The sequence below is a fragment of the Perca fluviatilis genome, chromosome 7 (assembly GCF_010015445.1).
Source record: "Perca fluviatilis chromosome 7, GENO_Pfluv_1.0, whole genome shotgun sequence".
NCBI lineage: Eukaryota > Metazoa > Chordata > Actinopteri > Perciformes > Percidae > Perca > Perca fluviatilis.
The window spans coordinates 23,324,404-23,336,757 of record NC_053118.1 but is presented as its reverse complement, the minus strand read 5'-3'; the positions used below and the strand labels follow the sequence as shown (position 1 = coordinate 23,336,757).

Below are 12,354 nucleotides of genomic sequence, written 5' to 3'. Positions count from 1 at the left end.
CACATTTAATCATCAACAGTGTTATAACCAACCAGGCTGCAGCCCCCTCCCCTGTTACACTCACTTTCCATAACCCTTAATGTACCCCCCCTCTCTCTCACTAACTCCCCCATCACCACTCTCCCCCTCTATTAAGTTTCACGCGTCTCTTCCTCCTGAACTGAACAGCACACGCCAAACAGGTCAGACTTATTCTTCTTTTCACTCATGTGCATTAGATAGTTTTTCTTTCTTACGCCCACATGTCACACAGGTGGCTGTGGCTGTCTTTGGTGAAACAATAGTTTTCTCATGTAAAATACACCCATGTGTACAAGCTCAGCTGCTACAGACCTTAGAAGTCAGTGCATCATAGCTGTTGTTGCATCATCAACCTCAAAAACACATGCATACATGCATACTCTGCTTAGGATAATGTTTTAGTACAAAGTGAGCATTTGTCTGTGTTATCCCTCCCTGTGTGGAGTAGCCTGGCATGCTCTGACCCTTCCGATCATTCTGTGGTTAATATGGATGTAATGTGATCAAGGTTTGTTGCTCTATGACTACTAAGTTGGCTGTCAGCAGCTGCAGTCTTGATTTTCTTTATTACAGTTAATGCTGGAGGAGTATTCAAATGCATGGCTGCTATTCCAAACCTTTGGATCATTAGAGACATTTGTTTTTTTAAGATAATCTCTTAATATTAGAAGATTATTGCTCATGGGGAAATGTTGGGTCTCTATAAATTATAGAGTGGGGTCAAGACCTGCTCTATATGAAAGGTGTCCTCAGATAACTTCTATTATGATTTGACACTATAAATAAAATGTAATACAATTGAATTGAATTATATCCCTTTGCAGGGCATGCTGTAAATTAGGATCGGGTGATACTTTGATATAATCGTTCATCGACTTTTGGCAAAATAATATCATGATGTTATAATCTTATCGTGTTATTGTTCTACACATTTCTGTTGTCCAAATGAATGTCTCCAAAACAGTTGTGATTAAAATCTAATTCAAGTAGTCATCCAAACAATCACACCACAAAGTCGACCTTCTGTTCTGGAGCTTTCAATCGTAGCACATGATCATTCCACAAAAAGGAGTTTACTCTTTCAGATAGAGTTGCTCAACTGACAGTTTTTGTTTTACACATCTGAAAGTTTGGTGACATGTAATGAAACAGTTTATTGCTTTGAACATTAGTTTGATCATTTTATATGTGATTTTGCACACATTTGTTTTATCATAATCTATAAGCTATACCAGTAATGAGCCTTACAAATATTGTGATAATGACTTTAAGGCTGCATCTAATGATTCTGTTCATTATCGATTAATCTGCAGCTAATTTTCTTAAATTTCCTTTCATTCTTTTGATTGATAAATTACTTATATGAATAATTAAATATCCAAATTGTTGCCGAACAATGTTCTGTCCGATTAATCAACTAATCATTTCCGCTTTAAATGATCATTTCAACCATAACCATATGCTGACCATAGTTTTTTTCTAGTTGTTTATATGTATGTTACTATCGGCTATTTTGACAATAATATTTAGAATGTATACTGGAAAAGTAATTTTAAATGTGCATACTGCATAATGCTCTTTATATTAATGTACTACTAAAAAGTGTACACAAAGGACTTGCACTAAGTAGGTTCATGTGGTGCTTTACCTATATAAAACCTCTGATGCTGTCACCGCAAATCTATGAATTAAGTGATCCACCAACTGTGTGTGGCAGAGTTAATTACTGCAGCCCCCTCTTGTCTGTCAGAGGGTCAGCCATGAATTATCACCTCTCATGCACCCTGCGCAGTGCGCCGACACCGATGTGCCCCGTCACTCATGTTGTTTAAACGGCTCCAAAGGCCCCTCGCTCACAGTTTGGAAACAACTCTATAAGCCTGGACCCACTTACAGTGCATATGCCCCATACTGACACACACACACACACACACACACACACACACACACACACACACACACACACACACACACACACACACACACACACACACACACACACACACACACACACACACACACACAACTGCACACTTTAAAAATGTCATGGTGGCAGTTTCCCAGTGTTTGCTGGTACACATAATGCAGGATGGAGGGTATTTGTGGCAACCCATTATCCCCTAAGATCAAAGAGGATCTGTGTCTAAGCCATAAATAGTGTACCTGCTCGGGAAGAGCTCTGTTGTCAAGTCCACTGAGAAAATAAAAAAATGGGTGGTCCAGTCTGGTGCTGTGGTGTTATCTCTCACCTTGAACCCGCACTATCCAACTCCACCGGCTCATTCAGCCCAATTGTTTCTTCATCTGAAGCAAAATCTGCCTTTCAGGGAAACACCATATGGCTTATCTATTGTTGGCTGAGAGCATGTCATATGGCTTTTAGGGAGGGAATACTGTAGATGCTGATAAAGCTCTTGGAAATTAAATATTACGCTGGTGATGAAAGGATTTTGCTCTTGTGAAGCATATGCTGGCTGCTCTTTCATCTATCTGTTTCATCTCTCTATTTCAGGGGACTGGACATAAAACAGACACTGGCTCTCCTGGTCCTTGCCTCCGTCTCCTCCCATTTTATAATTTCCCTGACTTCATCTGCCACCCACTTTACTGTAGCTTTACTCATATCTCTTTCAGTCTAATTTCATTGTCTTGCCTACTTATTTTCACTTGATCCTTTGTTCACACTGACTGCTTTTGCTCAATTTACCCATCGATCACAGGATAGCTGATAGCTGTGTTTTTAAAATACACTGTTTTTAAACCTGCACCTTCTTCACACTTAACCTCTCCCCATTTCCTCCTTCCATCTTGTCATCTATTATTTGCTCCACTAATATTTAGCCCAAGTGCCCTGTTCTTTCCCCTGGTCTTCCTTGGGCCTGGCCAGTTGGGATCAGTATGTGGTCCAACTTCTTCGTACAGCAGGATGAGGATGGTCGCATCGGGGTGGCAGGGGCTGGACAAGGTGGGGGTTTAGGTGGAATTAAATCTGGAAGGGTACAGAGGAGGACCCACAAGATGAGTGACAGCGAGGAGGGAAAGATCAAGCTGGCCTTCTTCGTGGCTATCATTGGCGTGACCCTGACGGTGTTGGGCATGGGGACAGAGTTTTGGGTGGAGCTGGCCCAATCAAAGAATTTCAGCGGCAACCAGACCTGCCAGATGGCCCATTATGGCCTGTGGAAGGGCTGCATTCGTACCCTATGGGTGGCTGACATAGACCCAGAGAGGACGAGCTGTGGCCCTGCTGAACTACCTGGAGGTGAGACCTCTAGCTGGAGTGTGTTTGTGTGAGTTTGTGTTCATTTGTCTGTCAGTGCTGTCCAAGAGGTGAGCAGGTGAGGTTTCTGTAGGGCATGTGTCTGTTTCGTTTCTCCAACTGTCTGCTCATGTCTGCCTCTCTGCAAACTGAATTACCTGGCCATGCAAATCTACTTTGAGGCTACTTCCACTTTACATGAGCCTCAGTATGAAAGTGAATTATTAAAAAAAGGGTTAAAAGATGTTTCTGAGAGGATGTTGACATCATTGGGGGAAGAAACGTGTACACTTAATTGCCACAATTTTCTTTTGCCATCACCACTGACGTGAAAACAGAGGGAGCAGGCTTAACTAATGCGATGTATGCCCTCTGGGAATATGCTTACATCTGTAGGTCTTTTATCTGAACCTATAAGGGACTGAGGAAAGCTATGCCAACACTTCATTTTAATAAAAAAGAATCGATCCCACTAAGAGCAACATATTTATGATTTATCATTTTCTTTCAGTATATATATATATATATATATATATATATATATATATATATATACATATATACACACACACACACATGTACATCCACTGTAACCTTGTAAAGGGATCGAGAGAGGATAGTTGTGTATGTGAAGCTGCCTGCATACATATGTATCTAGGTCATCCTACAGATAATGTGCAAATTGAATCATTAAAGAAATACGATGCTCAGTTACAGAGCATGAGCAGGACCACCGTATGCGTTTTAATGAAGCAGCATGCATGTACATGTAGCATTATACAATATCATCTTTGTGATTCACAATATTGTCAGTGAAATGAAGCATCGATTTCAAGTTTTTCCCTTGACTGGGTACCTAATCATCTCCTGTTGTACACACAGTACAGACGATGATATGGGGCAGTGCCGCAGACCACAGGTTTATTGTGTTGACGAACATCCATATTTAGAGTTGTGACAGTTCCTTTCTAAAAGCACTTCATTCAACTTGACCATGGTTGGGTTCTCCAGGGTGCGTTGATTCTCTCCACAATGACCTACTTGTGTCTGAAAAGCGAGTGTGGAGACAGAGAGACAGGTATTGGGAGAAGTGAGATAGAGATTGGCAAGGAAGGCTTTTGAAGTTGCTGCTCTTGGAATCACTGCCTATCTCAGGGAAACTGCTGAGACACAGTAGAGCTACCAAAAAGAAATCTCCTCATCCAGCAGAGATACACGTGGTTCACATATATACATAAATACTATTCACATGCATCACCTTGAATGATGTGACACAACATTGTTTTTCTATCCAGTTGTCAAGGGCTAATTCATCTTACCTTGTCAAAATGTCCTGCATCCCTGGCTGCTTCTAGCTAGCAGATCTATATCTGTGCCTCTGAGATGGTCTGTTGGTGTGTGTGAGAGCAGCCAGTATGCTTCTGACAATCTTTCTCACACTTCCTAACACTGTTGGCCCACGCCGCCTGTCGCAGATGGCCGTGGGCTTGTCATGTTTGGAGAAAAACAACTGTTTTTGCCATCTCTGCTTCTCTGTTTCACATTGCTGTTTACGTGCCTTTGGCTCCTGTCCTGAGCAAAGTGCGGCCCCGCTGATGCCGTGCCTGTCATCTCAAGACCAGCTATCCATCTTCGCTGCCTGCTGGAGAGGGACATGACAGCTCAGTAGTTATAGCCTCAGCAGGGACAGCGAAAGCAAAACCAGTTGACTGTCATAGCATAATGTGTTAAAAAAAAACAGTAAGCTTATAAATGGTGTGTCTGCTTTAGTAGAAATGTTTGCAAATGTGCTCAGGCACAAACATATTGTTTTTGTGTGTGAAAGAAATGTGTTAGAGTATGTGTGTGTGTGTGTGTGTGTGTGTGTGTGTGTGTGTGTGTGTGTGTGTGTGTGTGTGTGTGTGCGTGCGTGTGGTCATCTTGGACCACATAATGTTCAATGAGTGAAAGTCATCACTATGTGCTTGTGAAGCCAAGTGGAATCTGACTACTTCACAGTTTTTGTCTAAATATAGAGAGGGGGGAACGAGGAAGAGGGACAGACAGGGACTGAGGGAGAGTCTAATGCAGTATTAACCAACCCCTCTGTGTTTCCTCCCCCTCTTGACATCTCCTGCTTCCTTCACCTCCTTCTCCATCTGTGGCTCCCCTCTCTTTTCCCCTTCACTCACCACCCCTTCCATCTGCCCCCAACTCACTCCTCCTTTTCCCCGCTATCTCATCCTCCGCTATCCATATTTCCTGCATCCCCCTTCATCATTCGCTCACTCCACATATCCCCTTCCCCTCACTCATTCTTCTTCTTCTGCAGCCACGCCTCTCCATTTTCCATCTTCCATCTGCACCTTTTTTCTGTCTATCTCTCTTTCTCCCCTCTGCCATCCACCCTCAGTGTTTTACTGTCTCTCACCCTCTTTGGCAGCACCATATGTGCAGTGCGGGGCAGTGTGTGTGTATGTGTGTGTGTAGCGGTGTGTGTCTCTGGGTATTCCAGCTAATGCTCGACACTTGGATAGAAATAGGAATGATGCCTGGAAGGACAGAGTGCACGGATGCATAGGAGGCACATAACAGAAGACCAGCAGCTATCCATAGGAGTGTGTGTGTGTGTGTGTGTGTGTGTATGTGTGTGTGTATACCTGTGTCTGATCTCTTTGTCTTTTTATCTACCAACAGAAACCAACTGCACCTACTTCAAATTCTTCACCTCTGGGGAGAATGCAGTCATATTCAAGAAGACAACTAACAAGAGTGAGACATTATGCTTCCTCCCTGCAATTTCTGTTACACATGCATTTGCACACTAACGGTTACATTGCAGCTACTATCAATAAAGACGTTCACTGCAGTGCTCAGAGGACCATGCTGGTGGTTTTTGCATGTTTCAGCCCATTAACTTTTGCTGCCACCCATTTTCCAAAGCAAACCATAAGCTATCAGGCTGATTAATGTGTTTACCTTACTGTCCGGGCAGCCGCTGGTTTCAGTGCAGTTTGGAGATCAGCTGGCTGAGACTTGATACTTACATCACAGGGAGCATAAAGTCAACTATAGCTTTAGCTTAGCAGGTCAAAGGTTTTGAGCAGGGACTCGAATTTGATGCATTCAAGGAAGCTCAGACATTTAATATGAGCTGTGAGAACAAATTGCAGAAGGTGTGCTGTTTGTGTATTAAACCCAGAAGATTTGCACTAAGCAAGCATTGACGTAATGCAAAATTAATGGCATTCCCATCTGTTCTTTGTATTTAACATGCTAAACTAAGATGGTGTACATCGTAAATATTATACCTGCTAAACTTTAGCATGTTACCTTAGTCATTGTGAGCATGTTAGTGTGTGTGTGTGTGTGTGTGTTTGCCTAAATAGCCTTGCAGATCCTCTGACATGACATCAGACTCTTCAGTCTTGTTCCCCTGAAAGTGGTTGCTGTTTGGCAGACAGCTCGTAGATGCCAGGCACCAACAATAAAGCCTCTTCAAAATACTCCGTGGTGCCAACTGCATTAACAAAATGTGTTCACTGTGAGGACTGATTCACGTCAACCAAGTTTTAAGTCTCTACAGGTTCATTTAAAAATCTTATGAGCACACACTTGCACCAATGGATGATGAGAAACATACGTTTTTTTGTGTTGCCTTCATTGTTATCTATCTCACCACCTTTTTGGCTTCGTATCCCTCCTAATTATCCTATTCCTAAAGCTTGTATCTGCTGTGTTTTCATTCATAAAATAATTGTGTCAAAAAAGTGTCCAAAAACACAAAACTGGCACTGGCTGTTGTGAAATGTTGATCAGCTTTTTGGGTTGCACCTGTTCAGGTTCGCAATGCCAATAAAATTGGAGCCAGTATGGGAAGTGGCACAATTCACATCATGTTTGTATTTTCATGATCAAGTATAATCAACTATAACCCAGTAGAATTAAACCTAATATCGGATTTCACAATGTGTCTGCCATCTTTCCTGAATATTTCTTGCTGAATAAAATTACAAATTTCAACTCTTGTTTTTACTCGCATTCACTTTTTTAAAATTTCTTTCTGCTCTCCTTCACAGAGCTGAACCTAGCAGCAGCTATCTTGGCCCTTTTGAGTCTGACTATGATGGTAATGGGCTCCATCTGTATCGGCATGTCTCTCAGCAAAGGAGTGCCCTTCTTTCTCAAGCCAGCCTCCTTCTGTTTCATCCTATCAGGTGGAACCTCACTACGTTATGTTACCTATTTACGTTCAAGTTTGGCAATATCACTAACTGACTATTATTTGGCATCTTTATGATCAGTTGTTTGTTGACATTACCAAGTCTGATGTGATTTTATTTTTATTTTTATGCCACTAATTCCTCTTTGTGTGCAGGTGTACTGGTCCTTCTCTCTATCCTGATATTCCACCAGTCCGTGCTGGCCTTATTATCCAGTGACCACTCCATACCTTTACACCATGAGCTGTCCTGGTCTGTGGCCTGCGTTGGCTCAGCGGGTGCCATTCTTATTTTCGGAGGTTTCATCTTCATCATCCTCTCCCTTCCTTTCAGCCCCTGGCAGAAATGCTTGCCACACAAGAATAGCGCCACCTAGCACTTGAATGATAATAAAATATGCACATACAGTATCTCACAAAAGTGAGTACACCCCTCACATTTTAGTAAATATTTCATTATATCTTTTAATGGGACAACACTGAAGAAATGACACTTTGCTACAATGTAAAGTATTAAGTTTGCAGCTTGTATAACAGTGTAAATGTGCAGTCCCCTCAAAATAACTCAACATACAGCCATTAATGTCTAAACCGCTGGCAACAAAAGTCAGTACACCCCTATGTTAAATTCCCATAGAGGCAGGCAGATTTTTATTTTTAAAGGCCAGTTATTTCATGGATCCAGGATACTATGCATCCTGATAAAGTTCACTTGGCCTTTGGAATTAAAATAGCCCCACATCATCACATGCCCTTCACCATACCTAGAGATTGGCATGGGGTAGATTCCATAAAATCTTCTCTCTATCATCTCTTTATCAGGTTGCTAGTATCCAGGATAATATGCATCCTGATAAAGTTCCCTTGGTCTTTGGAATTAAAATAGCCCCACATCATCACATACCCTTCACCATACATAGAGATTGGCATGGTTTTATGTCAGTTAGCCTAATAGCTGGTTTGATTTGCATTGAGACATGATTTTATGGAAAGTAACCCATGCCAATCTCTAGGTATGGTGAAGGGCATGTGATGATGTGGGGCTATTTTAATTCCAAAGGCCAAGGGAACTTTATCAGGATGCATAGTATCCTGGATCCATGAAATAACTGGCCTTTAAAAATAAAAATCTGCCTGCCTATATGGGAATTTAACATAGGGGTGTACTGACTTTTGTTGCCAACGGTTTAGACATTAATGGCTGTATGTTGAGTTATTTTGAGGGGACTGCACATTTACACTGTTATACAAGCTGTAAACTTAATACTTTACATTGTAGCAAAGTGTCATTTCTTCAGTGTTGTCCCATTAAAAGATATAATGAAATATTTACTAAAATGTGAGGGGTGTACTCACTTTTGTGAGCTACTGTACTATCCTTGATGTCTTGTTTGAGAGCAAGTGGAAACGTCCATTTCCTGATTGGCTGTGACTTTACTTGCTCTTGGCATACAATTTGTCAGGAAAGTTGCACAATGTCTTAATCAAATGTATGAAGAGAAGTCAGCATTAGTGAGGCCTTCAGAATTAGTAAAAAATTGTTTTAGTGTTTTTTTGGGGGGGGTAGAAAATAGACGAAAGGAACAACAGGGCTACTGCTGTTAAATTTGTAGCTGTTGTGTTTACTTAAAGCTGGGGTACTCAGTTTTTTAGGCAGTTTTTTTTTTGGCGTCATTAGGCAAAAACAATTTCGTTCCAACTTTCAGCATATGGTAGACTAATTCAAGTGGTTTCTCCTCTTGGCTCTATTTTCAGGCTTTAGAAAATCTAGCCTGCGACGGAAGACTTTGGCCAATCACAGGACATATCAGAGAGAGAGGGCGTTCCTATTGGCTGTTCTACAAATGCACATGCGTGTGCACATCCCTTCAGATAGTGAAAGCATGATTCAATGACGGAAGGTCCTGCAGAAAAAGTTGCTATTCCAGCATTAGCAACAACTACCTAAACTACAAAACCCTAAAAAAAAGACATACTTGAAGAAATAAAGTCTAAAAGAGAGTCCGACAATAAACACAATAAAACATGTGTCAATATCAGCGAAGCATTTCAGAGATAGAGATAACCTTTTCCAAAAAGTTTAGCCTTCTTCTAACCGTAGCCAAAGACTCACAGCTATGGCTAATTCATGTTTAAGTAGTTAGCTAGAGCCTCCAATCACAGTATGTCATCTCAACAAGCTCTACAGGCCCACAAGTTTTCAAAGAAAACAGGATGGCTATATAATGGCATTAGGATCACAATCACAATCGGAATGATTGAAATGAATAGCAACTACTTGTACAGGTGACTGTATGAAGCATGTGCATATACTGGTGCTCGTCTGGTGGAAGGGGCTTAGGACCAAGAGCTGCAGGAGGAAGGCTGTATTTTCAAACTGGTGTTTTGTGTGTCACAAAATAGTCTGCCCATAGCTGTACATCCACACATAAATGCAGTCTTTTTGCTAGCATAAATTAAAAAAAATGCTTAGACACTTCTATTCTAAAACTTTTTGTGGTCTGTTTAATATGGAAGCCCATTTCTGCGAAGAATCTTTTTTTATTTTGATCTGACGCTGCTATGGGCGGGACAGCATAATTTATCTTTTTTTTTTAAACTAAATCACTGCTTTTATGAGGCAATAACGCTATGGTTTGGTTAGGTTTAGGCTGGCTACACACTGGCTGCGTGGCGTGAGCGTGTCAGCTGCGTGGCGTGTCCGTTTTTATTTCGGCTCCCATGTTAACAGGTTAGAGCTTGCACACTGCCTGCGTGACACGCACGAGACGCATGCTAGAAATAGAACCGACGCCTGGAAGCGTTGGAAGCGTTTCCAGGCAAAATAGAATAGGAAAAAAATTTTGTTATTTTGACATGAATACGTATTAATAAATGACATTTTGATGTTTGAAAGTCTCTAGATTTTGACATAAATGCAGACATAAATGTAATTTAAAAATAAATAAATAATAATTATTGATTTTCAAATATTGCATCTGTTAATACAGAACGAAATATTCTGTAGCCTATTTTGCCGTTGTCTTTGTTGTAATCAAATCAGTATATATTTATGTTTAACATGAAATATACTACTACTTGAGTGCAGTTTATCAATGGGAAACATACATGTGTACCACGCTCACGCCACGCAGCCAGTGTGTAGCCAGCGTTAGGCACAAAAACAACTTGGTTAGTGCAAGGGAAAGTTCCCTGTTTTAATTAAAATTACTACTTTGCTCTACAATGACAACTGACTTCCTTTTTTGCTCCTGTCATCATTGCTATGGCTTCTGGGGGCAAACTGATGGACACCAACCATCTCATAATTATAACTAACCATAAGTACTTTTTTCTTTTCTTCTTAACTTTTCATGTACTTTTTTTCAGGCGGAAATGGGCTTCCACAGTTTCAAATTCCGAAAGCACTATCAGAATGTATCACCATCAACGTAGCAACAAATTCTGTTTGTGATAATACTAACAGTCAGTATAGAGGCAGTCCTGATTACTTTCAGAGAAGTTACTTATATGTATATGCTACATGTTGATTTATGAACAGTCAATGAGTATACTTAATTTTCTAGTAATAAGTCCTATGAAGCTTTTTAACACTTAATACTTGATTAACGAAAGGCTTCATGTCATTATTTATTATTATTTATGTGTGTTTTACAACTATTGGATGAATGCTGCTTCACTATGAGTGTATGTTGAATGAAATCAACTGTAGAAGTGATTAAAATACTATTTTGTATATCGGAGAATTATATGGACTCACTTCATAAGCTCAACTTTGCACATAAACTGAATGAATGGGTTTATATTGTATGAATGGTTTATAGTGTTGTCTCTAGTCACTGTATTTGCAGTATGTATGCAGTAAATACGCTTTATTTCTGTCATAGGATGATCACCTTGTCTCTCTACCAGAAAAGGATATTTTACAAAATAAATGGTAATTTGTACACATATATATGTACAGTATGTGGCGCCAGTTTTGCTTATTATTAAAGGTATTTGACATAAAATAATTGCCTCCGTTTCGTTTGCTGACGTGACACCCTGTCTGCTTTAAAATTTGACATTCACTCATTTTCACCCCTTCACAATGTGACTCCTAACCTCTCTGCCAACATCCCCCTCCCCCAAATCTTCTCCTCTATAATTAGGCCAGAGCTCATCGCAATGCATATCACTGCAGAGGTTGGGAAACCTTATCCATGAATTTAAACTATGTCACCCACCAGCCTATCCTCACACCCCTTTGCCCTCTCCTCTCCTTCCCCACCCCTGAACTCAGTGCGTCACTTTCCCTGCTGTCTCCAGGCGAGCCTGCCAGTTACCTCCACCAACCCTTCTGCCACACACTCACTAACACACACACACACACACACACACACACACACACACACACACACACACACACACACACACACACACACACACACACACACACACACACACACACACACACACACACACACACACACACACCGGACAATGGGCTGATCAGATGTCCCAATAACTATTCTAACAACTGAAATGCTGGGGACTGAGTGGCATTCAAACACCTGCACACACACTCACACATGCTTTTAACTATCAGTGGGCAGAAACTGATGCACATGACACACTATCCTGGTTGTATATATAGCTGTTAGTTATACTACTCTAATAGTTCTACTGAGACTGTGTGACAAGTGGTGCACAACCACTAGCTCCATTTTTGTAAATGTAAATGGGCTTCCTGGACTTCTTGATTGAGAAGGGAAAAACTTTAACTTATATATTGCCAAAATATGAATGTCCATACATCTTTAACTGCATCTGATAAGGAATGGTGCCTGTGTAGTAGATTACATGAGTTTGCTTTGGCAGCCTCTCATCCTCC

At 40.9% G+C, this 12,354-nt stretch overlaps 1 protein-coding gene and 1 long non-coding RNA gene across 3 annotated transcripts; one reads left to right on the top strand and one right to left on the bottom strand.

The window, feature by feature from the left end:
* Positions 1-96: 96 nt before the first annotated feature.
* On the top strand, positions 97-7,938 carry cacng6b (calcium channel, voltage-dependent, gamma subunit 6b). Of its 2 annotated transcripts, none has more exons than XM_039804898.1 (5): positions 97-182; positions 2,534-3,283; positions 5,957-6,031; positions 7,339-7,476; positions 7,638-7,938. In XM_039804898.1, exons 2-5 carry the CDS (start codon positions 2,920-2,922, stop codon positions 7,856-7,858), a joined length of 798 nt encoding a protein of 265 aa, XP_039660832.1. In that variant the 5' UTR covers positions 97-182; positions 2,534-2,919; the 3' UTR covers positions 7,859-7,938. The 2 variants fall into 2 exon arrangements, with proteins under 2 accessions (XP_039660832.1, XP_039660833.1); XM_039804899.1 differs by having other exon boundaries at positions 122-182; positions 2,863-3,283.
* Positions 4,002-4,918, bottom strand: LOC120561704. Its single transcript, XR_005639637.1, has 2 exons — positions 4,600-4,918; positions 4,002-4,327 (listed from the first exon to the last, which is right to left on the bottom strand). It is a non-coding gene; the product is annotated as an uncharacterized LOC120561704 (long non-coding RNA).
* Positions 7,939-12,354: the final 4,416 nt, after the last annotated feature.